Source organism: Porcisia hertigi, chromosome 15 (assembly GCF_017918235.1).
Source record: "Porcisia hertigi strain C119 chromosome 15, whole genome shotgun sequence".
NCBI lineage: Eukaryota > Euglenozoa > Kinetoplastea > Trypanosomatida > Trypanosomatidae > Porcisia > Porcisia hertigi.
The window spans coordinates 415348-442754 of record NC_090574.1 but is presented as its reverse complement, the minus strand read 5'-3'; the positions used below and the strand labels follow the sequence as shown (position 1 = coordinate 442754).

Genomic DNA, 27407 nt, shown 5'->3' with positions numbered 1-27407 from the left:
TTCTGTTTTTTTGTGTGTGTGTATTTCTGTGTCCGTCTGTCTGGCTGTCATTGGGCCTCCCCCAACTCGATATTATATATATTAGCTTTCCCTATTCTGCGACCACTAAAACGCAAAACGACTTTATGGTTTTCTTCCCCTTCACATAACACACACACACACACACACGCGCGCATTTCTTCATATCGCCTCACGTGTATCCCTCTCCTTTGTCCTCGTGTACCTTGTTTCAGGCCTTCTTTTGGTCTCGCTGTCGCCCGCAACGTCTCGTGTGTCCCTCCCCTCCCCCCTCCTCCCTCCCCTCCTCCTCCTCCTCTTCCCCTACACTCACTTTTTCTCCTTACTCGGCTCACTTTAACTTGTCCATCACATCGATCACAGCAACCACAAAAGGCCCAAGATCAACATTAAACGACCACCACGCCCACCGCCAAATTTTTTATTGAAAAAGAAAAAAAAACAGAAAATGATGCGCTATGCTGCCTTTCAGACCGTGGCCGGCCTCCGGGGCTGTGCCCGTCCGATCAACCGCGCCGTCAGCGCCATGTCGCCTCCTGGTTTCACCTCGCTCGCCATCGCGCGTCGCTGTGGCTCCTCCGCTGCTGGGGTTCCCCCAGTCGATTGCAACGCCATTATCAAGGCTGTGACAACGCAGGAAGTGTTTGACAAAAAGATCGTGGAGTCCCTCGCAAACGCCTTCGTGAGCGGCCTCGAGAAGTCGACTTACTTGCGCAACTTCTCGCAGGCGGAGATCATCGCCCACGTGCAGGGCCTGTTGACGGCGGAGGCACGCTTTCGCATGGGCGACTCCTTTGAGTACGTCCACGAAAATCACCTCACCGCCTTCTACATTTGCCACAACGAGCCTGAGACAAAGCTGCGTATGGTGCGTAAAATGGCGCACTTTGTCTCGCTCAACGAGGATCCCAACCTTGGCAGCAACACGTATCACTACGTTAGCGAAGACCGCAAGATCGTCATCTACTCTGCCTCCATCGAGCCCTTCTCCGAGAGTCAGAGCGATTACGTGCACGTCAACCCGAAAAGCCCTGCACTTCCCACAAAGACCGCCGAAAAGCAAATCACGGACAAGCAAGGCAAGATAATCCGCGGTCTGCTTCACCGCCAGCTCAGCTCCGTGTTCCCGGTCTTCCATTTAGAAGAAGTAGAGAAGAAGCGTGTGTCCTTTACGATGGCCACCATGGTCGAGCGAACAAACTACGTCGCCTCGCTGCTGGCCATCTTCCAGGAAATCGCGGGAGCGGAGGTCATGATGAGCGTGTCTCACAGCTTCTCGAACGGGGTGCAGGTCTACAACTTCGATATCCGCGGCGCAACGGCTGCAGAGATAGAGGAGCGCGCCTCGTTGGTCGGACTTCTGCCCAACCGCCCCTACAATGCCATGACGCGCCTGCACCAGTCCGGCGTGCTGTCATGCGAGGAAGCGGTGTTTATTGACGCCGCCGTCATCTTCGCCATGTACTTCACTCCGAGCCCGACCACAGACGACTATCGTCACCTCAAAGCAATCCTGGCGAAGGAGCCGAACGGTGTGAACCGGCTCAACCATCTTCGAAGCTCGCTGACGCAAGAGGTCATGTCGGAGCGCTACACCGGCTCCGTCATCGCCCTCTATCCGGAGTTCGTGAAGCTCATCTACGAGGACTTCAGACTCGGCTCGACCCCCGAGCGTCGAGCCTCCATTGCGGCGAAGATTACGCATCGCCTGCGTGAGGACGACCGCTCCGATTACGACCGCATGTTGTTCATGAGCTTCCTCAAGTTCAACGAGGTGATCATCAAGCATAACTTCTGCAAGACCGATAAGGCTGCACTCGCCTTCCGCCTGAACCCGGAGTTTCTGAAAGACCTCGAGTTCCCGTATGTGCCCCACGGCATCTTTCTTTTTGCCGGCGGGCAGTGGCGCGGCTTCCACATCCGCTTCACCGACATCGCACGCGGTGGTGTGCGCATGATCATCTCCAAGGACCGCAACTACCGCAAAAACAAGCGCTCTGTCTTCCAGGAGAACTACAACCTGGCCTACACGCAGCTGCTGAAGAACAAAGACATCCCGGAAGGCGGTAGCAAGGGCACCATCCTCGTCTCCAGCCGCTACCTGAACCAGTTCGATGAGGTGCGCTGTCAGCACATCTTCCTACAGTATGTCGACGCCCTGCTTGATGTCATCATCCCTGGTGAGACGGGTGTCGTGGACGGGCTCAAATCGGAGGAGATCATCTTTCTGGGCCCGGATGAGAACACAGCCGGCACCTTCCCGGCTGCTGGCGCGCTCTACAGCAAAGGCCGTGGCTACAAGGCATGGAAGTCCTTTACGACTGGCAAGGACCCTGAGCTTGGCGGCATCCCACACGATGTGTACGGCATGACGACGCATAGCGTGCGCGCCTACGTGACATCCATCTACGAGAAGCTTGGACTCAAGGAGTCGGAGATGCGCAAGTTCCAGACGGGCGGCCCGGACGGCGACCTCGGCTCGAACGAGTTGCTGCGCAGCAAAGAGATGATGGTCGGTATGGTAGATATCTCGGCCTCGCTGCATGACCCGCGGGGCATCAACCGCGAAGAGCTCGCCCGCCTAGCGCACCACCGTCTGCCGCTGCACAAGTTCGATCGCAGCAAGCTGTCGCCGGAGGGCTTTCTGGTGCTGACAGAGGACAAGAACGTGACGCTGCCCGACGGCACCATGATTGAGGATGGCGCTCGTCTGCGTGACAACTTTCATTTTCTCAAGTACTCGGACGCTGACGTTTTCGTGCCGTGCGGTGGCCGCCCACGCAGCGTCACCCTCGAAAACGTAGGCAACTTTCTCAAGGTCCAGGACGCGAACGGTGAGGCCATGCTGGAAGGCAAGTATGCCAGCCTATCGCCGGATCAACTCAAGTTCAAGATCATTGTGGAGGGTGCGAACCTGTTCATCTCGCAGGACGCTCGCCTGGCCCTCGAGAAGTGCGGCGTGACACTGATCAAAGACGCATCGGCGAACAAGGGAGGTGTGACGTCCTCCTCGCTGGAGGTGTTTGCCGGGCTCTGCCTTTCGGACGAGGAGCACGCCAAGTACATGTCCGCCAAGAGCGCCACGGATGCACCCGAGTTTTACAAGAAGTATGTGCAGGAGATCCTCGACCGAATCGAGGAGAACGCAAAGCTCGAGTTCAAGGCCATCTGGCGCGAGTGGGAAAAGGATCCACAGCAGTCCAAGACGCTCATCGCGGATGCGCTAAGCCGCAAGAACGTGCAAATCCGCAAAAACATGCTGAGCAGTGACATCTTCCAGAACCCTGCGCTGGTCCGCTACGTGATGGAACAATACGCACCAAAGACGCTGAAGGAGGTGGTGCCAGTGGACGTGATGCTGAAGCGCGTGCCGGAGAACTACCAGCACGCGATCTGCGCAATGTGGCTTGCCTCCCGCTACGTGTACCAAACTGGCGTGGACAGCAACGAGTTCGACTTCTTCCGCTACATGACAGATGTTTACGCTAACGCAGGCAAATAGTGTCGAACGTAGAGCACACATTCGTGGGCAGATAACCGAGATCATGGAGTTGCACCCCCCCCCCTCCTCCCCCCCCCCACGCGCGCGCGCACGCGCTTGCTCTATAACCACCACCACTTTTTCGGTTGCCTCCTCCTCTATCACCCTTCAGGGTGATTGAAGCTTTCTCTCCCTCTCCCCCCTCTCTGCGGTTGTTCCTCTCTTTATCGCTTTTTTTTTTTGGTCGGGGAGGGAGGGGGGGAGGAGGGCTGCGTGACATCTCCACGATGTAAACGCCAGTTTTTTTTTTTTGTGTGTGTGTGTTTTCTTTTGTATATTTGTGTAAAGGTGGAGGAAAGGGGAGGGATGCTCCCTGTCACGGTTATCGGCGAGCTGACTCGATGTGACACGCCTATTCTTACACATGTGGCATACTCTTGCGAGCAAGCCATGAACGTCTCTCTCTCCCCCTCCCCCCTCTGTTCGCTGTGCCCCCTCGGCGACCCGCTCCTATCACCACCCACCCTCCACACACACACACACACACACCGAGAGAGGCAAATATCCTCGCCCTCCTCCCCCTCTCACCCATACCCTCGTACGTGATATGCACATGATGCAGTCGCTAGCACAAATCAAAACGCTCGTTGAAGTTCGGTTGTTGGTGGTCTCTCTCTCCTTTTTTTTTATTTAATTCTTCCTCTGCGCTTTTCGCGTGATATATACCGTCGGCTTTAGTGGTGAGTTCTCCGTCTGTGTCTATATGTGGGGCGGGGGAGGAGGAGGAGGCGGTATGTGTGTGTGTCTACCCGCTCCTCCCCCTCCCCTCCTTGTCTAAGCTATTTTTATTTTTATGCTTATTTATCAAATATTTGTTTTTTCCGTGATGCTCTTTTTTAATATTACAATTTTCTTTTTCTGTTGTATATATGTACGTATATATGTATGTACACGAGAGAGAGAGGGGGGATGTTTATTTTTATTTATATATATATATACGTGTGTGTGTGTGTGTGTGTGTGGACCAGGGAGGAAAAAGGACGCACTAACACACAGACGGAGATACATATATATACATGTTTGTATTTGTTTTAGTAGTAGCGGATTCTGATCAGGTGATATACGGTTTGTTTATCTGATGTAAGCGCGCGCGCACACAGAGAGAGAGAGAGAGAGAAAAAAAAGAGAGAGAGGTGGCTGGGGGAGGGAAGGGGGGAAGGGACAGGGTGAAGGATTGGATTTCTCGCCACCACCCCACTCACAGTGTCCCCCCGCCTCTTTTACGCGTTTGCATTCATTTGTTTTTTTTTTTAGTGGAGGATGTTTTATCATCTATTTTATCCCCAACACACATCTGGTGATGTCCCCTCCCCTCCCCCCCAGGCGTTATGTGACGCGCACACGCAACACACACATCGCCAACAAGAAAACAAAAACGAGTGTTTTCGTGTCTCCTCCACTTTTTCCCTCCCCTCCGTCAACATCAACATTTTGCCTGCCACTCTCATGCGGGGATTTACACCCAAACAACAACACCATATTACAGAGTGAGGTACTAGCGCACAACCAGTATCACCTCCCCCCCCGCCCAGCCCCACAGTGTTTCCAAGCATGGCCGCCGCCGCCGCCGCCGCCAAGTCCGTTACGAAGAGGCGGGCCGCGAAGAAGGTGTCGCGCAAGAGCCCCGAGTACACAACTCTGCGCAAGAGCTGTGCTCCCGGCGCCATCGCGATCATCCTCGCTGGCCGCTTCCGCGGTCGTCGCGCTGTGATCCTGAAGCAGCTGCCGCACAACGGTCCGCTAGTTGTGTCTGGTCCAATGAAGTACAACGGTGTCCCCATCCGTCGTATCGACTCCCGCTACGTGATCGCCACGAGCACCAAGGTCGACGTTTCCAGCGTTGACACCGCACTCATCACCCCTGAGGTGTTCCAGCGCCCCAAGGCGGAGAAGGCGGTCAAGAGCGAGGGCGACTTCATGGGTGACAAGCAGAAGGCAAAGGCGGAGAAGGCCGCCAAGAAGACCTCCAAGGCAGAGAAGAAGACCGTTGTCTCGGACGCGCGCGCCCAGCTCCAGAAGAAGATCGACGCCGCTCTCATCCAGGCTATCAAGAAAGACCCTCTGGGCAAGGAGAAGGCCGGTTACCTGCGCTCTGTCTTTACGGTGAAGCCGGGTGACATGCCACACCGCTGGAACTGGTAAGGGGTGGCGTGGTCAAGGCGTTGCCCCCCCCCCCCCCTCCCCCCCCCCCCCCTCTGCACACGACTGTACACTTTTGTCCATGCATGTCTGTGAGTGAGCCGACGCCGCTTCAAGCCCCCCCCCCCTCCCCCTCGGTAAGCCGTTTGTCGATGCTTCACCCCCTACCTCCGCCCACCCCCACGACACGTACACAGACACACAAAGGCACAGCTGCACGGGGAGAGGGGGCAAGAAGGAAGAATGTACTCCATTTTGGTGTGCATGACCCAGTCTTCCCTCCCTCCCCCCGCCCCCATCACTCATTTCTTTCTTTGGTTTTTTGTTTTGTTTTTCCCGTTTTCGTCTGTTTTTGTGTGTTCGGGAGGCCTTTCCGGATGATGCCTTCCCCACCCCACCCCTCTTACCTCTCCCCTTTTTTGGTGGGGGTGAGGGGGAAGGCAGCATACACACAAAAAAAAAAACTTTTAAAAATGTCGTCACAAGCGAATTCCAAATCGCCAAGAGGTGTGCAAACTGTGTTGAAGCAAATCTTCGACCCGCCCCGCCCCCCCCCCCCTCCCGCCCTCTCCGTGTGAGATATGCAGTCGCATTTTTATTTTTTCAAACAAGTTGGACGGATCCGGCACTTCACCCCTTCCTGATGTCTCTCCGACATTCTGGTACTACCCGGGGGGGGGGTGCATACCGCAACGGATGCGCGATAACCCAAGTCGATGCGACAGCGTGCACCCCGGTGGAGAGAATTCTTGGGTAATTCAACACGCTGTGCACTCATCTCGCTCCTCCTCCCCCTCTATCGCGTCGTCGCTCGCCCCTTCCCCCCCCCCCCCCCCAAAAAAAAAAAAAAAAACTTTATCTGCACATCTCAACCTTATATACAATAGATGACGTCACGGTATCAGACACGCACACACTCACTGAAACGTATAAAAAAAGCACTCCTGACACGCACCAAATGCCGTCCGCGCCTCTCGCCGGCCAGGTTGCAAATTACAGCAGCCCCCTGTACATGTACCGCTACCTTGTGAAGAACTCGACGACCAAGACACCACAGCTCTACACCGCCAAGGATAACAGTAAGACAGCGATGCACCTCCTCTCGCGCCGCGCACCCAACGCGAATTACACCGTCAATCGGTGGTACCTGAAGGAAAAAGTCAACTCTAGTAACCGGCTGCGGCTCGAGGGGCTGTACGAGTGTGTGCTCTGCGCCTCTTGCACCGGCTCATGCCCCCAGTACTGGTGGAACCGTGAGCACTTCTTGGGCCCCGCTGTCCTGTTGCAAGCGTACCGCTGGCTCGTCGAGCCCCTCGACCGCGACTTTGACGAACGTGTGCGCATGTTCGACACAGGAAACCGCGTGAACATGTGCCACAACATCTTCAACTGCAGCATCACCTGCCCTAAGTTCCTTAATCCTGGCCTGGCGTCGAAGGAGATCAAGCGCTTGTCTTCGCCGGCCACGAAGCGCCTTGGGCCTCCGCTCGAACTGAAGCTAACCCAGAAGTCAAGCCAGAGGGAAAAGTGTTGAGCAAAGGCTGGTGATGTCGGCGCACATAGGATTTCCACGTGCGTATAATATATATACGTGTGTGTGTTTGTGTGTAGGGGGGAGGGGATGGGTGTCACCTGCGCACCAGCCTCCTCCCTCCCCCCTCCCTGTCCGTACTTGTCATGTCTAGTAGTAGTAGTAGTAGTCTCTTACGTGGACTCATTGACCCGGCACCTTCCATCTTCGTGTTTGCCTGATCACACGATGTTTGCCCTATGTGAGCCCTACACACACCTATGTCTCCTCTCCCACGAGAATACCTGATACACTTGAGCAGCACGAACATCAGTCATTGCGACACCCTCCCTCCCCCCTTCCCCCACCACTACGTCGACGTGGATGTGCGTGTATCCCTGAACTGGAAAAAAAAGTAGGAGAGGGGTGAGGGGGGCAGTCAAGCACCCAAGTTAAAAAAAAAAACGTATATATTTTTTGGACTTGTACGGTGTCTTTATCTGTGTATTTGACGTACTCTGCGGCTTTGACCTCACACACACACACCTGTTTGATGCATTCTTTTAGGTTTTTTTCTCTCCTACTCCTGCCCCTGTCTCTGCCTTCACACCCTACACCTCCTCGATCGGAACCGTCTCCCCTCCCCCCCCTCCCTCCCAACACACACACACACATATGTATACCCTCCTCTTGATGACGGTACTGCACTGTCACGTGTCTCTCCCTTTCTCCCTCCCCCCTTCATGCGGCCTGTAGCCATGCATTAACGAAGGAGGGAGGCTAGAAGAACACACACACGCCGACACCCGTGTGTAGAAGAGACCCAGATCAGCGAGAGGAAGACTACCCACGCGTCTACTTGTTGTTGTCCCCCCCCCCTCCCCCCTCCCCGCCCCTTCACGGCTTGGTATTTGTCACTTGCATTGGGGCGATCATCACCACGGAGAATACGCAGAGCGGCGGAGCACAAAACCAGAGAAACACATTGACGCCAACGTCAGTGGCGGAAGAACAAAATAAAAAAACACAAATCCATACATGAGCAGAATTTACTTGTCCCCCGGCTCCTCTCCCTGACCCCCCCCCCCTCCCCCCCCCCCTCTCCCCCATCTACTCCCTATCAAGGCAGGAGATCGACAGTAGCTGACGTTAGCAACACGACCGTTTGTTTGTTTGTTTTTTCGTTGCCAGTGCAAGCAAAACCTCATGTTTTTTCAGTTCACCGTCAGCGGCCCCAATATACGCGTGTTTCTCAGCGCCCTCATATGTGTGAGTCGCCTCGGTGATGCCGTAAACATTGTGGGGCTAAGCGACGGCATTGAGATCAGCGCTGTGTCGCCCCACCACAGTGGGCATATCGCGGTGTGGATGCATGAGCACTGCTTCGACCGTTTCCTATTGGAGATCCCGTCGCGCCAAAGCGGACTCGACAATGGCAGCCGCCTCGTGAGCTCAGATGCGGCGGCGAACAATGGGTGGGATGGCACCAACGACGATCGCCCAAAACCACACTTGCGCCTCCTCACCAAGACACTCGGTGCGACAGTGCTTCGGCAGCACAACAACACCAGCGTTCAAAGCATCGACTTTCAGTACCGAAGTGCGGCATCCTCTGACACGGCGTCAGTAGCAGGGGGCGACGCCTCTACGGAACGCGCTCACACCGATGACGATATGTGGAAAGGTCGAGCAGAGACGGACTTGGTGCGCGTGCACTGCACCTACGGACCCAATCTCACAAAAACGTTTCTTCTTCGTCTGGCGGAGGGGGAGCCGACTAGTATTGATGTAAATCTGTCGCTCTACCGCTTCGAGGTCTGCGGGGAAGCTCGCGCGTACGGTAGCCTCCTCGCCTCGCTTCCATCCAGTGCGAATCTGTGTGCGTTGACGCTGCCAAAAAGCGGCGGGCTGGAGCTGCGCTCGGTGCGGCAGGCAGCAGCGGCAGCGAGCGATCGTGAGAGTGGCTCGGCTGCGGCTTCACCTGGCGATCTCAGGGCCACGGACGGTAGCTCCACCGTGGTGACCGCTTTCAAGCACACCTTCACGCTCTTCCGCTTCTTCGAGCCCGCCGCCCCGGCAGCAGTGACAGACGGGGTCGGCGCTGCGACGGAGATGGAGTTCGAGCCGTCGGAACTGCCGCCAACAGCGCTGAGCACTAGCCAACAGCAGCAGCAGGATCCGCGACGCAACTCCTTGCACGCAGCACCGGGGTGTGCAGCAACAACCACCGTCACAGTGGACTTCGTTTCACTGCCAAGCAAAACGTTTGAAGTGAAGCCTTTTAAGAACGCTACATGGCTGGCAGAGCAGCTTGGCGTTCAGTTGAAACTCTTCACAGGCGAGAGCGGAGTACCGATCATTATCGCGAGCATCACGCCAGAGGAGGTGGAACAGCACCACCCTTCGATCCACGTCGACGCCGCGAGGCGAAAAAACCGATCGGGGGGGGCATTCAGCACCGCTGCCCGCCCGTCACTGGTGACCAGCGGTGCACCCTCAGTCCCTGTCCCGGGGCTCGTCTCGTTCATCCTGCACGTGGCAGCGCTGGACTCGCCGCATGATAGCGGAAGAGCTTCGGGCTCCAGCGATGCGGTAGGGGGAGTTGCAGATACGAGTATCGCAACGGCCATCAGCTCCGCCGTCAACTCCCCTCGGCACAGCAGTCACTATCGGTCATCGAAAGGCGCTGGCGGCGCCCAAACTGAGGCGCCTGCGACGCCGACGCCGGGCTACGGAGAAGGGGAAGGCGATGCTCTGCCGCCAGTAGGCACTGGAAACAGCACCACTAGCGGCACCCCGTCCCACGTGGAGGCCAGCTTTGTGAGCGCCAGTGCCGCTGCCTCAGCCCTGGGACAGGCGTCCCGCCTGTCTCGAGAGAGCAACAGCGTCGCGGACTTCGCATACGCAACGCCGCGATCAACTGCGTCGCCATCAGAAGTGATTATGGTCATGACCGGTGGGGATACCCCCGGCATCCGCAGCACTGATACCGACGCTGTGCGCACAAGCTCTGGTTTCCCGACGGGAGTCACTGCCACGCCACTGCTGGCCCCGACCTCGCATACCATCACCACCACCAACACTGCTCTGAACTCGATGTACCCACTTGACTTTGAAGCATTCGTTCGCACCTACACCTCCGCCAACGAGGTGGACGACGAAGCGGAAGAGGAGTATGCGCAGGATGCTGAACTCCGCGAGTTCCTCGCCAGCTGTGTCGCTTCCATGTCGCGAGGGCCGACGCAAAACTGAACTGGGTGATTTCGATGAGTGCGGCAAGACGTGGGCTCGGGGGAGCGGGGGGGGTATATATACATACACATATATGGGCAAGTGAGGAGGGCACTACGAGCACGGGTGAATGGGAGAGTGGCCATAGTGGCGCGAGTGCTGCCTGCTCGTCTTCTTATCTTCCTTCGTCCTCTCCTCACACAAAACCGTACACGTGAGCCTCAAATGACTCGTACAGATGATTAAAAAAAAATAGAAACACACACACACACACACACAACATAATACGCATCCACAAATTGCCACCGTGGCGGCCAGTGATGAAGGGGGGGGTGGGAGGGAGAGAGCTAGACGCATCAAATGCTGAGGATTAAAGTGAAGCGCGGCATCCCTGTATCTATTCACTGCTTTATTTTGTCCTTCCCCCCCCCCTCCTCCCACCCACACCAACAGGACGATTCATGTCAGCATACGAGCGCGTGACTTGCCCCCCCCCCCCTCCCTCTATTCCCGTATTCTTCTCCTATTTGTTGTTACCATCTGCCACATTCTGCACTCCACACGCACGCAGCCCCCAACCCCCACTCCCACTCCCTATACATGCACCACCCCCACAGCATTGGTCATCATCGCCTCACTGTAAAACAAAAAACAGCCATTTATATTATAAAAGTCTCTGCATTATTCAAGTTAGACCGCAGACATCCCGCGCAATTGAACTCGGATGGGGAACAGTTTGTTTTGAGAACAGTCGCTGATATCTGGTCTGCTTGCTCTCCGACGCAAGCCGTTCGCCGTCATCTCGGCCTCACCTCTATCATCCATCACCGCGGTCCTACCCTCCCCCCTCCCCGCCCGCACACCAAACATGTCCTCTGGTTCCCCACCAGTGCCGAGGATCAGCGCCGAGGTGCGCGATGATAACCCCTACAGCCGTTTGATGGCGCTTCAGGGAATGGGCATCGTGGAGAACTATGCGAGCATTCGTGATAAGGCGGTCGCCATCGTTGGCGCGGGCGGGGTCGGCTCCGTCGTGGCGGAGATGCTGACGCGCTGCGGCATCGGCAAAATTCTTCTCTTCGACTACGATACGGTGGAGCTGGCCAACATGAACCGCCTCTTCTACCGCCCTGAGCAGCAGGGGCTAACGAAGGTGCAAGCGGCCAAGAGCACTCTCGAGAGTATCAACCCTGACACAGTCATCGAGCCGCACGCGTATAATATTACGCTGCCAGAGAATTGGCAGCGCTTCTCGGACGCGCTGACGAAGGGCGGAGTCGACCCCAACTCACCAATCGATCTCTTACTGTGTTGTGTAGACAACTTTCAGGCACGCCTCACCATAAATCTTGCGTGTCTGACGTACGATGTACCGTGGATCGAGAGCGGTGTTTCCGAGAACGCGGTCAGTGGACACATCCAGCTACTGTTGCCAGGTATCACCCCGTGTTACGAGTGTTGCCCTCCCCTCGTTGTCGCCACCGGCCTGCCAGAAGCAAAACGAGAGGGCGTCTGCGCGGCCTCTCTGCCGACCACCATGGGCATCATCGCTGGATTCGTTGCGCAGAACGCGCTCAAGTACCTTCTCCAGTTTGGCGAAGTATCCGAGTACGTTGGCTACGACGCCATGCGCGACTTTTTTCCCCGTGTGGAACTGAAGGCGAACCCGGAGTGCCGTAACGCGGTCTGCGGGGAGCGACAGGCTGCCTACGCGGCAAAGGTGCTGATGATGGGTGAGGCAGCGCACCCGCTCTATGCCAGACGCGAGGCTCGTGCAGATCGCGCGCAAAAGGAGCTGCAAGCGGCCCAGGCTCGGGCAAAGGCATGCGCAGCCGAGTGGGGCATCACGGTCGAGGCAGAAGGCAAGGACTCGCTCGCCGTCCAGGCGAGGACTGGACGCAGCCCCTCACCTGCTGGAGCAGCAAGCAACAACAACACAACGGTTTTACGGAGCGGCGGTGGGGAGGGTGACTGTGGCCTGGAGTACGCGTACGCGAGCCAGGAGGCTGAGAGGGCGTCACCAGAAGACAAAAGTAAGTACGTCAATACGTCTGGTGCGTCTATGGAGGAGCTCATGGCACGCATGAAGGCCATTCAATAGGATGCTGTACAAAAAAAAAAGCGTAGCAGAAGAATGAGGGATTTGGGGTTCAAGGCGAGTAGGTGGGACAAGGAGGGAGACCGGGGGGAGGGGGAGGGGGGGGGGGAAGTGTCAATGAACAGCTGCCCTCTACCCCCTCGTCTTCCCTCCATCTATCTACGTGATCTTCTCCCTCCCTCCCTCCCTCCCCCCCCTCCTCCTCCTCTCCCTGGCTTGTTTGTACACCCGGCCGATCGGCATATGTGGAGGTGGGGTAAAAGAGGGGAGGACCCTCTTTGTCATCGTCCCTGAGCGTACACCCAAAACCGCCACTACCCACGAGGAAGAAGAATCGATTCAAAGGGGGGGGGGGCTGGGTGAGCGCACGTGCAAATGCGTATTACATCGCAATCCCCCCCCCCCAAATTCGCTCCCCAAGCATACACACACACACACACGCACCTCCCCATTTGGTTGATATATATATACTTCACGGTGGTGTGTTGCCTTGTGTGCACTCCCGTCTGCGCTGCTTTCGTTGACTCGCTCCATCGCGAAAGACATCGCAAAAAAAAAGGTTTTTTCCCATTACCCCCCTCCCCCCGACACACACACACACACACACCTCTACTGGCAACCACCCACTCCCTCTCTCTCATCTAAGCACCTCCCCCCTCTCCTTTTCCCCCTCCCGCCCCCAAAAAAAAAAAAAGAACGGACTGTGAACTCGGGCACATACACACACGCTCGCACGCGGCCAACGGCATTTGTCGTTATAACGTGAAGAAGCTGCACTTGCCCTGTGATTTCTCAGCCATAATGTCAGACACCGAAGAACAAGAACGCCTCACCACCATCCCGGGTGTGTGCCCGACTCCCATGGAGCTGGGCATGTCGGGATGGAACATCCTCCACTCCTCGGCGGCCGTGTACCCGTATAAGCCGTCCGCTGCTCAGCAAGAAGCAATGAAGAACTTTATTTATTCTTGGGCGCACGTGTATGCGTGCAGTTGGTGCGCCTACCACATGCGGGAGTACGTGCGTAACCACCCACCAAACGTCCAGGACAAGCACACCGTCTCGCACTACTTGTGTGAGATGCACAACGATGTGAATGAGCGACTCGGCAAGGATATGTTTGACTGCTCCCCTGACGTGGTGCTGCGTCGGTGGCACCCTGGGTACCCGAACAAGATGGAGGACCAGCCAACCATCGAGGAACAGCTGGCAGCAGCAGACTGGGAGAAGTCTGCAACAAAAAAAGCGCAGCACCCCCAGCAAGAGGAAAGGGAGCGTCGCTTCAGCCCGTTTGGGCGAAACCCACGGGAGGCGGGCACAAACGATGCCGCCGCTTGGCGGGACGCTAATGAAGTAACATCGAAGGCGGACGGTGGGTTCTGGAGCCGGTGGTTCTCTGGGAAGCCGACCTCTCACTTGGCGGAAGCCGCGAGCAACGCACCACAAGGCCCGACCTCATCGGATGCACCACCGACCACGCAACGCCAACAGAGCATCTCCCTCTCGGACACACTACAGACACCACCACCAAGTGTGGTGGCGACCACCACTGGTGACATTGCCAATACCGGTGCTTCTCCTCATCGCTATGGATGGGGAAACTCCACCGCGGAGGTGCAACGGAGTTTTGGCGTGGCTACCCCGACGCGTGGGAAGGCTGCCGATGACGATACAGACATTGATGCCGTTCTTAAGCGGCTGAAGCGATGTCAGGTGTACTGTCCAGAGAATGATGACCTCAATCACTAGCGACAATCCCCTGCCGTTGTGTTTTCTTTTCGGGGGGAAGGGGAGCGGCTGTCTCTCTCTCTCTGTGTGGACGCAGTCTCTACTGCTGCCATCAAAACTCATGAAGATCGTAACCCTCTCCCCGCACCGTCGTGAAATATCCCCCGACCACCACCACCAGCGGCAGCAGCAGCAGAAGCAATTAAAAAAAAAAGATTGAAGGGAAAAAGAAGAGGGCAAAGCCCAAATCGCACTTTTTTTTATCGAGAGTAGATCGATGCCTCCACTACGCAGTACACTGGCACGTGTGTGTGTACGTGTGCATGTCACATTTGCCTGTCTTCCCTAACCCACCCAACCCCCCACCCTCTTCCTCTCTCCCACCGCGTCTACACACACACACACACACACACACTCCACTGCATGGACACCACCACCACCATCATCACTCCCCCCCCCCCTCTGTGCATTCGCTGGGGGGAAAAAGCCTTTTTTTGTTCTCTAAAGGTGCACGTTTCTCTTCACTGCAGCGAAAATGGGCCCGCTCTCCAAGAAGCGCATGATCATCCGCGACGGCGTGTTCTACGCCGAGCTGTTCGAGTTTCTGAAGCGCGAGTTGGCCGAGGAGGGCTTCTCCGGCGTCAGCTACCACGTTACGACGCTCCGCACGGAGATCGTCATCAAGGCGACCAAGACCCGTGAGGTGCTTGGTGAGAACGGCCGTCGCATTCGCGAGCTGACGGCTTGCATCCAGCAGCGCTTCAACTACAAGGAAGGCAAGCTCCAGCTTTACGTTGAGCGCGTTGAGCTGCGCGGCCTCTCGGCGATGGCGCAGGTGGAGTCCCTCCGCTTCAAGCTCCTCAGCAACCTTCAGGTGCGTCGCGCTGCCATGGGCATCATCCGCTACGTCATGGAGTCTGGCGCCAAGGGCTGTGAGGTCACTGTCGGTGGGAAGATCAAGGGCCAGCGCGCGAAGAGCATGACCTTCCGCGACGGCTACATGATCAAGTCCGGTACAGCCCACAAGGCCTTCGTCGACTCCGCTTGCCGCCACTGCTACATGCGCGCCGGTTGCATCGGCGTCAAGGTCAAGATCATGCTGCCCGGCGACTCGACTGGTCGCAACGGCCCGTCGGTACCGCTGCCCGATGTGATCACCGTGATCGAGCCAAAGCAGATCACCGCCTCCGCTGAGTAAGCATAGGACATCAGCCAGGCCGCACGCTTTGATGTATAGCGTGTGTGTATGTGTGTGTTTGAGCTCCAGGGGGCGGGGGGTAAGCCGTGAGAGATGAGCATGCGTAACGAATACGACGGGATCACATCATGAACAAAACGTTGAGCAATAGGTGGTGCCCCCCACTCTCACCCTTCCTGTTTTACTTTTTTCTCACCTTATTTCACTGTTTTTTTTTCTTTTTGACGGGGTGGAGGGACATACGCGTCTGTGTGTGTGTGGGGGGGGGGGGGGAGGGGCGTGGCGAAAAGAAATACGAAGCGGAGGAAGAGGGGAGAGCATAACAAAGGAGAGTTGTGTTGTTCTTCCATGCCAACTTCATGAATGGGAGTGATGGGTCATCTGCCCGACAACTCCCCCCCCCCCTAGCGCCCGACCCACCGCCTCCACACACACACACACACACACTGCAACACACAGAGGCGCGCATGGGCATCCGAACCCCCTTTTGTTGCTCATTTGACGCGCAGAAAAACCAACGACAAGAAACACAAATAAAAATGTCCGTCTCGCGGAACTGGGAGGACAACTGTCGGCCAGTATCACTCAGCCAACGTGAGGACCTGCGTCGTGTATTACCGCACGCACATCCCACTCGCCAACACAAAATGAACGGTCTTTTTATTTTTCATTGCTGTCGCTGGCCAACACCTGCTGTGCTCTGGAAGAGGAGGAGGAGGTTTTGCTGCTACATCATCACCCTCGCCCAGCCACGGATATCCTTGTGGATCAGGAAGCGCATCTCTCCCTCATCCCATTCTTCACCCACCCCCACTTTCTGTTTTTTTTCGCAAAACTCCACATTGCTCTTCTTCGTTCCATATCGCTGATTGCGTAAACTGGACGCGCCACCACCACCGTTGTCTATTTTTCCCTAGTATGCCACACTGCCGGCAGCAACACTCTTGTTTGTTTTTTGAAGACAAGAAGGGGGAGCTCGAATTCATTACTTGAGTCTCTCCTAGCACACAGGGCAAGTGCGTGTGTGCCTTGGACGCCACCCACCCACCCACCCCTCGTGTGATACATCATTCACCGTAGAAGGCATACACCACCAACGGACACGCACGCACACACATATATAATTTAGAAGCAAACTCCACAGACTATTAGAAACACACGCACCACGAAGTGCAGCATCGAAACCGTGTGCACCCCCCCCCCTTCCCCCCTTCCGCGATGGATGCCGCAATTGGCAAGACTGACCCGCGCGTCGCTCCGGCGGTGGAGCAGCTCTCCAACGTCACTCAGCGCGTACATGCGGTGTGGAAGCGAATGGGCATCGCATCGCGCGACCGACAGCAAAAGTGGGACGCTTTTCTCTTCGACTCCCTCCTTCCCTTCCTCGACGACTTCTGTGCTCTGCAGGAGGCCGCCGAGTACAACGCCGCCACAGAAAACGATGCACTCCTTCGAGACGTGTGCCACCTCGCCACACGGCTGGATGAAACACCGCGGCGCCCAGAGGTGGCCTCGATCGTGTCGCTCCTCAAGGAGTACTACGCACAGACGCAGCAACGCTACCCTTTCCCCGGTGGTGGCGACTGTGGCAGAGGAAGCACTGGTGATAGTAAAGCGTTCTCATCGGACACTGTCGCGGAGTCGGCCGTTACCTCGCCGCCGAAGAAGAGAAACAACCTCCATGGGGAGGGTGCAGAACTTCCCGTGCCGCCGTCAGGTGAAAAAGAGCTGACGTATCCCTCTCTCCCCTCTTTCACTACACTCCTCGGAGACTCGTGTCCACCGAAGAAGCAGGGCGAGAACAACGACGAGCAGGAGCATGAGTGCATTCATGAAAGTAGTGGCGTGCGTTTAGAGACTCGCGATGGCAACAGCAACCGGGGGTCAAATATGAGCGGCAACGATGACCGCGGCGCCGCAACCGAAGCCCTGCGTCGGTTACTGAAGGACAACACCCATGAAGGCGTGCGTCAGCAGCTGCGAGCGGAGCTAGATCGACTGCAGCGGCTCGCTGACAACCGTCTGCAAGTGTTGCAGTTGCTGTGCAAGCAACGTGCCATCATGAATCGCAGCGCACAAGATCAAGTGTTGCTGCGTGCCGCTTATAGAGCCAAATACCTCGGCAAGTGGGAGGAGAAAGAGGTGGACAGACGGGGGAGGGACACTGAGGACCGAAAGCGGGCTAGCCACGGTTCGAACTCCCCGGTCCATCAAAGGCCCCCAACAACAACTCCCGTCGACGCGCCTTCCTCGCGCTCCTCCAGGTTTCATTCGCCGGTGACATCCTCCAAGACCTCCAGCCTCGCCGTCGTCTCTGCAGCGCCGTTTAGCGTCAAGTGCGAAGAAAGTTCCTGGTCCCCCGATGCTAAAGAAGAGGGAGACGCCAATGCGGCCCCTGTCAACCGCCCGACAACTTCGCTGCAGGACGCCACACGTGCGGAGCTGCAACTACTCTTGTCGGCATCCTCATGCTCCCTTGACCTACCGCGGGTCGCAAGCAGTGGTGGCGACAACGTCAACCATGCACTCCTCGGGCAGGGCTGTGAAGAGGAGCTAGGTCTCTCAGTGGGACCGACGTACAGCTTCACGGGTGTGGCTACTGACACCAGCACGACTGCGCAAACAACAATGACATCCGCCAGCGTTGTCGCTGGTGCAAAACGCGCAGGCGCTCCCGCTGACACGGAGGAGAGCCGTTCCCCCAGCACGCCGTCAGATGAGACGGCGCGTGCGACGTTGATGGAAGTGGACGTGTCGAGCATAACAGCGTACGGCACTCACCAGGACCTCACACTCACTCGCATCCAGACTGAGGCTGACGCAATTATGCACAGTATCAACGAACACAACCGTCGCATGCAGCTCGAGACACAGGAGGAGCTACACGCGCTGGATACACTAGAGGTGCTGTGGAGGGCCATATCCATGCAAAAGACATCTCCAAAGACTTCACTTCTGTCGGTCCTGCCGCCTCGCTCCAAGGACGCGGCGGGGCACGAAGGTAAGGGCAGCGGTCCTACCCCCTACAACCGGGATGAAGAGAGCACTACATCGCGGCTCGCCACAACCAGCATCTGCTCGCCGCTTCTCCCGCCTCTCAAACCGGAGCCGTATGAGAGAACAGTCGAAGAGATCGTCGCGCGGTACAGGCAGCTCCATGCCGCGTACGATGCGGATGTGGCCGCGCAGCAGCAGCATGAACAACAGCCGCGCCTTCCAGCAAGCGCGGCGCTGCCCCACGTCACGCCGGCATCACCCTTCTCAGCGGGTTCGATGGGGTCGTTCTCGAAGAGCGGTCCGGGAATCACGTTACCGGCAACGAAGGATTGCAGCGATAGTGCTGGTGAAGAGAGGTGTGCGCCCCAGACGGGTGACGGCTTGTACTTGCCACCCGCCGTCCGCCAAGTTCTTCACGCCACATCCTACGCGCCAGTACTTGACTATGTCCACCAGACCCGTGTCGCCTTTCAGGCGCACCTCAGCGCACAGCAGGACCTTCTAGTGGAGAAGACGATGGCGCGGCTGCGGCATGTATACGAGATCTACTATGCGGCGACGCGCGATAAGACGTACGCAGTGGCACCGGACGGTGAGCTGCGTGTGGCGATGGAGGAAGAACTGCTGGAGACGCTCCCAGGAAAGCAAGCGACGGCCGCCGTGCCACAAACACCGTCGTCAGCTGATAATGTGCTTCTTAGCTTCCAACGCCACCTCACGGCGTGTCAGCAGGTGCGGGAGCAGGCAGCCGACGAGGTGGAGCTGTTGACGTTGCGGCTGCACATTATAGGTCAAGCTGCCCCACTGGTGCATGACTACCAGGAAATCGTCCGGGAAGAGGCTGAGATGCATGCAACCAGCCGCGAGCGTCTCTTGAGCAAGAGAGTAAACATGGCCAAGCAGTTGCTTCAGGAAGAGAGAACACGGCGGCGGGTGGCGAAGGAACTCCCCCGCATAGTGAAACATCTGAAGGAGCTCATCGCAGCGTGGGATGCACTGCAAGCCGCCACCGACCCCCGTGAGGACACCGCGGATGTGGGCAACGAGGACGACAAGGCTCCTGGCGCCCCTCTGTCGCCTCTGCGGGCGTCTGCCAAAGCGGAGCTGTGGGTTCACGGTCAACGTGTCCGCGATCTGCTGACAGTGTCACGCACAACAACGCCTCCTCCTGTCTCACGCGTGCGCAATCGCAGTGTCTCTAGCCCGCCGCCCTTGGGATCGAATCCACCCATCCGCTCCGTCTCCCCAACAACGCCGGCGCTCGCACGGCACTGCACAGAGCAACGGTTCGTAGTCCCTGGACAGCGGTCGTCGCCACACCCCTCCCACAAGGCCTCGCCGACACCAGCGCACACGTCTCTCCTCCACGGCGACACGCCGCCGTTAGCAGCAACCTATTCAGCGTCGCAGCCTCTCCCAGGGCGCCATTGTGGAGCTGGGGCTCACAAACCGGGTGGTGTCAGCACTTCCTCTGGAGAACGACACGATATTTCTCGGCGGCCCCACTGGAGCAGTACATCGCCTGCAGTACGGTCGTGCACACCGCCCTACTCACAGCCGACACCGAGGTCGTACAAGCCTTCCTCCGCCAGGCCTTCACCAGCTCGAGTGCCATCCAGGTCCCCACCACCGCTGCTGCCACAGCCCCCGCGTCACGGTCTCTCCGCTGTGTCTACCAATGCGTCTTCACATATACAAAAGAGGATTCCCAATCCATCCACGAGTCCCTCACCCTCGTCCACATCAGCCACCCTCGCAAGATTGGGCAGACCGCGATTTACGTGAGAAAAAAAAAAGAGGTAGGTGGTAGATTGCATAATGTGTACGCTGGTGTGTGTGTGTGTGTGTCTGTGTAACGTACGCACTTTTTTGTTGACATACGCAATCATGTTTCTCCTTTTATGCCGTTCACATGCGCTCCCACCCCACCCCCACCCACCCACCCCGTACCCCCTCCTCCATAAGTGTACCTCATCTTACATTTACAGCCCTACCCCTCCCCCCCCCCTTGACTCACTCTGTCTGTTTAGATGCAACATATATTTACTTGCCCCTCATCCCCCCCCACCCCTCCTTTGCCGCGTCCATCCCACCCCACCACCACTACACCTTCTTGCCGCCGTCTCGTTGCTTCCCCCTTCGTATGGTGCTTCCTTGGCCTACAGAACAGAGTCGGATAGGTGCCCGATGGCTGTCCACTGTTGTTGACACCCCTCCATCCCCCCCACCACCCCCTTCAACCCCCTCCCCTCTCTCTCACCGCCGCGGTTACGGACCTGCCATCTCCGTTGACCAGTTGCCTCATGATGTCTGTATCACCTATTATCGATGTGTGTGTGTGTGGGAATTTGCCCTCCTCCCCCTCTTCATGCTGCTCATCACCTCCTCACACCACCTTCCACACAACTTTTTTAACCTCTCATGAAAGAACAAACGACGTGGACATGCTCCTCGGAATACAAGCATAGATATTTATATTTTTGCGTGTGTGTGTTTGTGGACAAACTCGTACAGTAGACAACTCTCAGCCCTTCAGAAGTCCTCCTCCTCCCCCCCCCCTTCCACTCTTCTCCACTCTTTCCATTTGACTTTGGTGCACGCCATGGCCACTGCTGAACCACCAACCGCTGCCTCCGCAGCAACGGCAGCAGCAGCAGCCTCACCAGCGGCCGGCACCTCCACGGTTCCACAGGAGTGGAGCTCGACATGGAACCTCTTCGACGACCGCCATACTGGGTCTGTGTCACACATTGACCTCAAGCATATCATGCGCAGCCTCGGCCGCCGCTACACAGAGGCAGAGTTCAACGATCTCCTACGGCCACTGCCCAACCCCGTCCCGTACGACGCATTCGTGAAGCTGATGCGACAGCCGTACACGGGTCCGACAGAGGACGATCTTGTGACAGCTTTGCGCGCCTTCGACGTGGGTGACTCGGGCAGACTAAAACTTTCTGAACTCATTACTCTTCTCACGACACTGGGAGAAAAAATGCCTGAAGCAGACGTGCGGCAACTCCTCGCCGAGGTGCCAACCGATGAAAAAGGTCAAGTGCGCATCGACGAGCTGGCGGCGTACTTGTGCACCCCCGTGCCAACCACGACACCCGACATTGTAGAGCTTCAGAAGCAACTCGGACAGGTGCCGTCAACGGCTGGTGCACCCTTGTCCAAGAGCATCTAAATAAAAAGGGCTTTCCCGTTGCGCACTTGAAGGCGGCAGGGGTTTCTCCTTCAAGCCGCGAACACCTCTCATCGCGATCGCTGAGAGTACGCACACCGCGGGGTGCCTGTGTCGCACTCCCCTGCGTGTGCGTGTCTCAGTGTCACCGAGACACCCTCATTTCTTTCTCTTTCTCATGTACATAGGCGGTTATGGATGCCCCCTACACACACACGCACACACACACACGGCGTGGAAACGGCTGAACCCATGCAACCACCCAATACATATGTATAATGTATAGGTGTGTTCGCCCGTGTGTAGGGTTTGCCCTTCGCTGTGTCGTGTGGTGATCATCGCTTCTCTCTCTCTCCCTCTCATGCCAAGCGGAGCTTCTGGAACGAGCGCTGAAGATCACGGGAGCATGCATCTTTGTTGTGTGTGTGTGTGTGTGTGTGTGTGTGTGTGTGTGTGTTTTCTTCTGTTTGTGTGGATGTCGTCTTTTCATGCGACCGGGCGGATGCACATCATTCTGCCAATCACGCAAGCACACACACACACACACACAAGATATATACTTGTATTGGACATCACATACGCGGACGTGATTATGCTATACTTCTCTCGAGGTGCACCACATTCAAACCAATCCTTCATGTTTCTGGTGTATACACGCAGACGCATTCCATCCCGTTGGATGTCAATGCATCCATGACTCATCCCCACCCCTACCCTCGTTCGCCTTCTGCCTGCCTCCTCCTCCTCCTCCTCGGCCTCACTCACATGCCTTAGTACCCCATCCCTTCGCTACGCCCCCACACTGCTTCTTTCTGCCCTAAAACCAACATACGCACTTCAAAGTTTAGCTGGTGGAAGTCTCTGTAATCGAGGGTGTCTCTGGGATGTTTTTATTGATTCACTAGCAGTACACAAGGCTTAGCTGCGACGAGTACCCCCTCCCCCCCCCTCCCTCCCCCTCTCCCATCCCAACCTCCTCTGTGTATATATACACACGCCACTTCTCGAGTGCGCCTCCTCCTCCTCCTCCTCCTCACTCCCTTGATTTTGGTTGGGTTTTTTGCCGTTGACACAACTCTTTGTAGAAATTTGCTTTTGCTTCAGGCCTTCTTGGAACGCACCGCTCTTCCGTGTATTCAGGACTCCCCTTGTGCATGTGTGAATGAGTGTTTGGCCCTCCTCCCCCCTCCCCCCTCCATTCTTCCCCTCCCCCTCCCCCTCCCCCCTCCCTCCCTCCCCCTACTCTAAACCCCTCAGGCGAGTGACGAAGCCGAAGGGAGGGGGGAGGAAGCGGGAACAGATTGAGAATTTTACCCCGTCCTACGTGACTTTTGGCGACACGGGCCCACAACATACGCATTGCATCAGAGCCGCTGCTCCAGTCAAGCTCACGCAGGAAGAAACACACACCGAGATCGACATCAACTCGTGAAGGGGGACACCCCCCACACCCCACACAAACACACGCACGGGGGTGCGACCATCATTCGGCACTGCAGTGATAACGCCTACCCTCTGCAAACTTTCAACGAGCGTTATGAGTAATGAGGACCCGAACTTGGCGGCCTGTGGAGCGGGCACCATCACTACGTCTGTAGAGTCGCCACCGCTGCTGAGCTCGCTCACAGTCTCCTCGCCTACGGCGCGTGAAACTCAGGAGCTCCGGACGCCGTTTATCATATCCGACCCCATTGCCAAATCTGGCGTCGCATCGCCGGCAATGCCACCAACATCATCATCATTAGCCAGTAGCAATCGAATGGACGAGGCTCATTACCGAGGAACCTCGCCCTCGCCAAGGATTGAGGGGGAGGCACCGCGTACTCCTCTGTACGGCTCATCGTCGCGCTCGCCGTCACCGACTGACATGAGCGATTACAGCCACGACACGCCGCACGAGAACGCCCTCGACTCATCAGCATCATCATCATTCTCCTCCTCCTCTCTGACGAGGACGGGGGCATTGTCGTCGACGTCGACGTCGTCTCTCTCAGCGACGCCACCGTCTCTAGCTTTGTGCACAGATGTAGGGCCGTCAGCGCAGCCATGTGGCACCGGCCACGTCGGTAGTGCCAGCGCCCTTGGCATCTACGCGAGTCTGAACGGAGTTTCCAGTGGTGGTAAGGGTTCCTCCTCTCCAAGCACGTCCCCGAATAGAACAGCGGCCAGCTGTAATCCTCGAATCTCAATGAACGCTGCCTTTGCCCTCAACCCCCGCACAGAAAGTGACGCGTCGGCCTCCGAGGCGTACAACGACGACACGTCCAGTGTGTGCCTCGATCTAGACCTGCATGACCCGCCTGTCAAGAAATACTACAACCTCGGCAGCCTGGAGGAGCGCCGAACATTCGTTAAGGGGGGCTGCATCGCTGCGGCGCAGGGTATGTCCACGCCGCGCATCCTCGATCATCTCCTGCCGGCGCTATTGACCGCATTCGAGGCAGACGACTATGGCGAGTCCTTTGACGACTGTGCCCCCTGCATCGCACGCGCGCTGCCGCAGATTATAGCGTGCGTGGAGCCGCGCAGCGCAGCTAACCTCACCTACTTCATGGGCCTCATCATGGAGCTCTGCTGCTCCGCGGAGGAGGTCGTCGCGAAGGTCATCACGACTTCCCTGCAGGCCATTTTTGAGATGGTCGAGGACAAAGTGCTGCTCGACTTATTCCTCCCTTTTGTGATGGCGATGCGGATTTCCTTTTGGATCGCGCCACGAGTTGTGGCCGCCGGGCTGCTCGGCCACCTGGCGATGCGACCCGCCGTTCTCCAGGCAAGCGGGCTGAGTGTGTCAGACATGTTCGACTACTACGCAGAGTGCAGCAGCGATACATCGGGAACCGTGCGTTCCGCGGTCGTTACGTCCTTGCATGACTGGGTGCGTGTGGCGGCTGTGCACCGGCTCACGCTGGCTGAGATGCCGCTGCCGCTGCTGAAGCGCCTGGCCACGGACGACCTCAGTGACACTGTTCGATACCTTTTAATAGAAGAGGTGGTGAAGCTGGCGCCGATTATCGGGCCCAAGTCCACGTCGAAGTATCTACTTGGCACGTTCCTGTCTGCGTACATGGACCCCAGCTGGCGCGTGCGCTACACCGCAGCGAATCAGCTAGGTGCAATGGCAGCACTGGTACTGAACGCAGATGACCTGGAGGGGGTCATGGAGACTCTTGGACGTGACGAGGAGCCGGAGACGCGCGCAGCTGTGGCACGGCAGCTAGACTGCATGGTGCAGCACTGCAGTAGCGTGGTTGTCCAGCACGGTTGTGTCCCTGTCGCAGTGGCTCTATCACAGGATACCAACCCGGTTGTACGGCTCAGTGTCGCTCGGCACTACCACTTCTTTTTATTTGGCAATGATGAAGTCATTCGCACGATGTGCAAGACGCTGCAAGCACTCATGCAGGATGCAGCTTTCTCTGTGCAAGAGAACGCTATAGAGAACCTCGGTAAGCTGGTGACAGCGCTAGAGGAGAGTGTGGAGGCAGCCGTGCAAGAGAGTGTGTTAGTTAGCAACGGCGGCAGTATCGGGAAGGTGGACTCTTCCTCGAAGACGTCCCACAACTCCGCCTCGCGTCGGCATTCTGCAGCGACGCTGGCCACAGCGAACGATCGCGGCAGCCGCCATAAGTCACCGCACCCCTCCTCACATCTCACCAGCGGCGCAGTAGCGGGTGGGGGACCGGACAGTGCATTCGATGCTCATGTCACCCTCACACGTCGGCACCGTGCCGACGGGATTGTTCACTCCTTCATGACAGAAGTGCTAACCCTGTGCGAGTCGCGCAACTGGCGCATCCGACATGCAGTGATGCGCACCGTGCACCACTTTTGCAGAGCCCTTAGCCCTGAACAGTACCGCCCCCTCACCGAGATGCTCTTCCTTTCCTTGCACGACCCCGTGAGCGCGGTCCGCTCGCAGGCGGTGCGTACGCTGAAGGAAGTGGCAAAGGCCTACGGCGGCGAGTGGGCTGCTCAGACGGCGACCGAGCTGCTGAACTCCGACACGCTTGCCCCGACGCGCGCCGTGAGCTATATGTGGCGTGTAGTGATGATCGAGTGCCTAGAGGTGCTGCTGCCGGTCGTGAGCAAGCTCAGCCCGCAGGACATGCTGCGGCAGCACCTCATCGCGATGACGCTACCCCTGTTGCAAAACTACGTCACGGACCGCGTACCGAATGTCCGCCTTGCGGCAGCACGCGCGTTGCCCTCCTGGTCCTCCTGGTTCGATGCATCGGAGCAGGAGCGGACCGCGTACAACGAGGCAATCAAAACGCTGCAGCAAGACACGGATATCGACGTGCTGAATGCTTCGCATAACATTTTGTATAACACCAACACCAGTGTCACCGTCGCTGATGGTGCAGCGCACTGACGAGCAGCAGCGGACGCATCGCGTGTTTGCAAGTGATCTATGTGGAGGGGAAAAAAACGGCATTTGTGTGCGTGTGCGCGTTGAAGTGGAGCAAGGAGGGGGAGAGGAGTGTATACCCGGTGCCTCGGTCGATTAAATGCCACAACAGTGACACAACCGTTTTTTGCGCACGCGCCCACTCCTCCTCATCCCTCAGTCCCTCCCGTTCTCTCCTCTCTTTCTTCCAAAAAAAAAAAACATTGGCGCACGAATGGGGATGCTCACTCGAAGGTGTGAGATGCAACGTGCAGCCCCTCCCCCTCCCCCTCCCCCCCCCTTCTCCCCCTCCTCTGAGTGCAAATGTAACATACGTGTTGTCTGGACAACCCAATATGTGACGTCACTTCCTGTGTGTGTGTGTGTGTGTGTGTGTGTGTATGTGTGTCCCTCTCCCCCTGTTGTCCTTGTACCCCTCAACTACCAATTGCACTCCTCCGCTTCTTTTTCTCGTCGATACGACCGATCAGAGAATGCCCCCCCCCCCCCTCTACCCCTCTCCCCCCTTCATGTCTGCGCTAGTGCGGTGCAGCAACTAAACAGAATGTTGTCCAACGCTTTCGCAGACGCATGCATACGATTCACCAGCCCTTCTCTCTCCCTCCTCCCCCCTCCACCGGTATACACACACATATATATATATTTATATCCGCAGCTCCGCAACAAGAACAAAAGCAGCAGCCCACTGCAGCAGCCTGCGCACATAGGCGTGGGCGTGAAGAGGCGCAGCTAAACATATCGGAGACCGGCAGGCCGGTGGAGGAAAGACTTGAATACGACAATTGTGTTGAACGGCACAGCGCAATTAACTTTTGATATTTCCATCGCCCTCGCTATCGCTTCGGTGCGTGGGGCGTGCGAGTCCCCCCCCTCCTCCTCCTCTCCCTCTTCCTCTCCCTTCCTCCCCACACATACACAGACATACAGACGTGTGCGGATACGTATACTATATATATACATACATACATATATCAAGTTTATTTTATAGTTTTCATTTGTCTGCTCATGAGCGCATCCACCGGGCAAACGGCGAAGTCCGAGGCTGCGCCAGCGAACCACAGGGCACTGCCCCTTTTTTCCACTGACGAGCCCGCGGCTGTACATCCACATGACCTCGACACTGTCTTCCTTTCTAAAACGGTCGTGTCGCTGGCTGACGTGTTTGCGCACACCATAGATGGCCCCTACGACGTATCGTCTCTGCAGGCGCCGCGGCTACGAAGCGCAGGGCAACGCCAATCAGAAAAAGAAGCGGCCGATAAACAGGTGCAGATGGACACCACAGACGTGTGGTTTTCTACCGAATCAGCGCCGTACACGTCCTCCTCGCTCAAGCGCGCCGCCTCGAGTGCATCAAC

The 27407-nt window shown here is 57.1% G+C and overlaps 10 protein-coding genes across 10 annotated transcripts; all 10 read left to right on the top strand.

The window, feature by feature from the left end:
• Positions 1–466: 466 nt before the first annotated feature.
• On the top strand, positions 467–3520 carry JKF63_06140 (uncharacterized protein; the record flags this gene model as incomplete). Its single annotated transcript, XM_067902091.1, has 1 exon — positions 467–3520. One exon carries the CDS (start codon positions 467–469, stop codon positions 3518–3520), a length of 3054 nt encoding a protein of 1017 aa, XP_067758438.1.
• A 1590-nt stretch (positions 3521–5110) lies between these two features.
• Positions 5111–5701, top strand: JKF63_06139 (uncharacterized protein; the record flags this gene model as incomplete). The annotated part of the gene is made up of 1 exon (XM_067902090.1): positions 5111–5701. The coding sequence occupies one exon, from the start codon at positions 5111–5113 to the stop codon at positions 5699–5701; it is 591 nt and encodes a 196-aa protein (XP_067758437.1).
• Positions 5702–6656: 955 nt separating this feature from the next.
• JKF63_06138 (uncharacterized protein) lies at positions 6657–7232 on the top strand (the record flags this gene model as incomplete). The annotated part of the gene is made up of 1 exon (XM_067902089.1): positions 6657–7232. The coding sequence occupies one exon, from the start codon at positions 6657–6659 to the stop codon at positions 7230–7232; it is 576 nt and encodes a 191-aa protein (XP_067758436.1).
• Positions 7233–8414: 1182 nt separating this feature from the next.
• JKF63_06137 (uncharacterized protein) lies at positions 8415–10460 on the top strand (the record flags this gene model as incomplete). The annotated part of the gene is made up of 1 exon (XM_067902088.1): positions 8415–10460. One exon carries the CDS (start codon positions 8415–8417, stop codon positions 10458–10460), a length of 2046 nt encoding a protein of 681 aa, XP_067758435.1.
• An 847-nt stretch (positions 10461–11307) lies between these two features.
• On the top strand, positions 11308–12540 carry JKF63_06136 (uncharacterized protein; the record flags this gene model as incomplete). The annotated part of the gene is made up of 1 exon (XM_067902087.1): positions 11308–12540. One exon carries the CDS (start codon positions 11308–11310, stop codon positions 12538–12540), a length of 1233 nt encoding a protein of 410 aa, XP_067758434.1.
• Positions 12541–13338: 798 nt separating this feature from the next.
• Positions 13339–14286, top strand: JKF63_06135 (uncharacterized protein; the record flags this gene model as incomplete). Its single annotated transcript, XM_067902086.1, has 1 exon — positions 13339–14286. One exon carries the CDS (start codon positions 13339–13341, stop codon positions 14284–14286), a length of 948 nt encoding a protein of 315 aa, XP_067758433.1.
• A 514-nt stretch (positions 14287–14800) lies between these two features.
• Positions 14801–15463, top strand: JKF63_06134 (uncharacterized protein; the record flags this gene model as incomplete). The annotated part of the gene is made up of 1 exon (XM_067902085.1): positions 14801–15463. The coding sequence occupies one exon, from the start codon at positions 14801–14803 to the stop codon at positions 15461–15463; it is 663 nt and encodes a 220-aa protein (XP_067758432.1).
• A 1218-nt stretch (positions 15464–16681) lies between these two features.
• JKF63_06133 (uncharacterized protein) lies at positions 16682–20245 on the top strand (the record flags this gene model as incomplete). The annotated part of the gene is made up of 1 exon (XM_067902084.1): positions 16682–20245. One exon carries the CDS (start codon positions 16682–16684, stop codon positions 20243–20245), a length of 3564 nt encoding a protein of 1187 aa, XP_067758431.1.
• An 817-nt stretch (positions 20246–21062) lies between these two features.
• JKF63_06132 (uncharacterized protein) lies at positions 21063–21644 on the top strand (the record flags this gene model as incomplete). Its single annotated transcript, XM_067902083.1, has 1 exon — positions 21063–21644. One exon carries the CDS (start codon positions 21063–21065, stop codon positions 21642–21644), a length of 582 nt encoding a protein of 193 aa, XP_067758430.1.
• A 1534-nt stretch (positions 21645–23178) lies between these two features.
• JKF63_06131 (uncharacterized protein) lies at positions 23179–26013 on the top strand (the record flags this gene model as incomplete). The annotated part of the gene is made up of 1 exon (XM_067902082.1): positions 23179–26013. The coding sequence occupies one exon, from the start codon at positions 23179–23181 to the stop codon at positions 26011–26013; it is 2835 nt and encodes a 944-aa protein (XP_067758429.1).
• Between the last annotated feature and the right edge of the window lie 1394 nt (positions 26014–27407).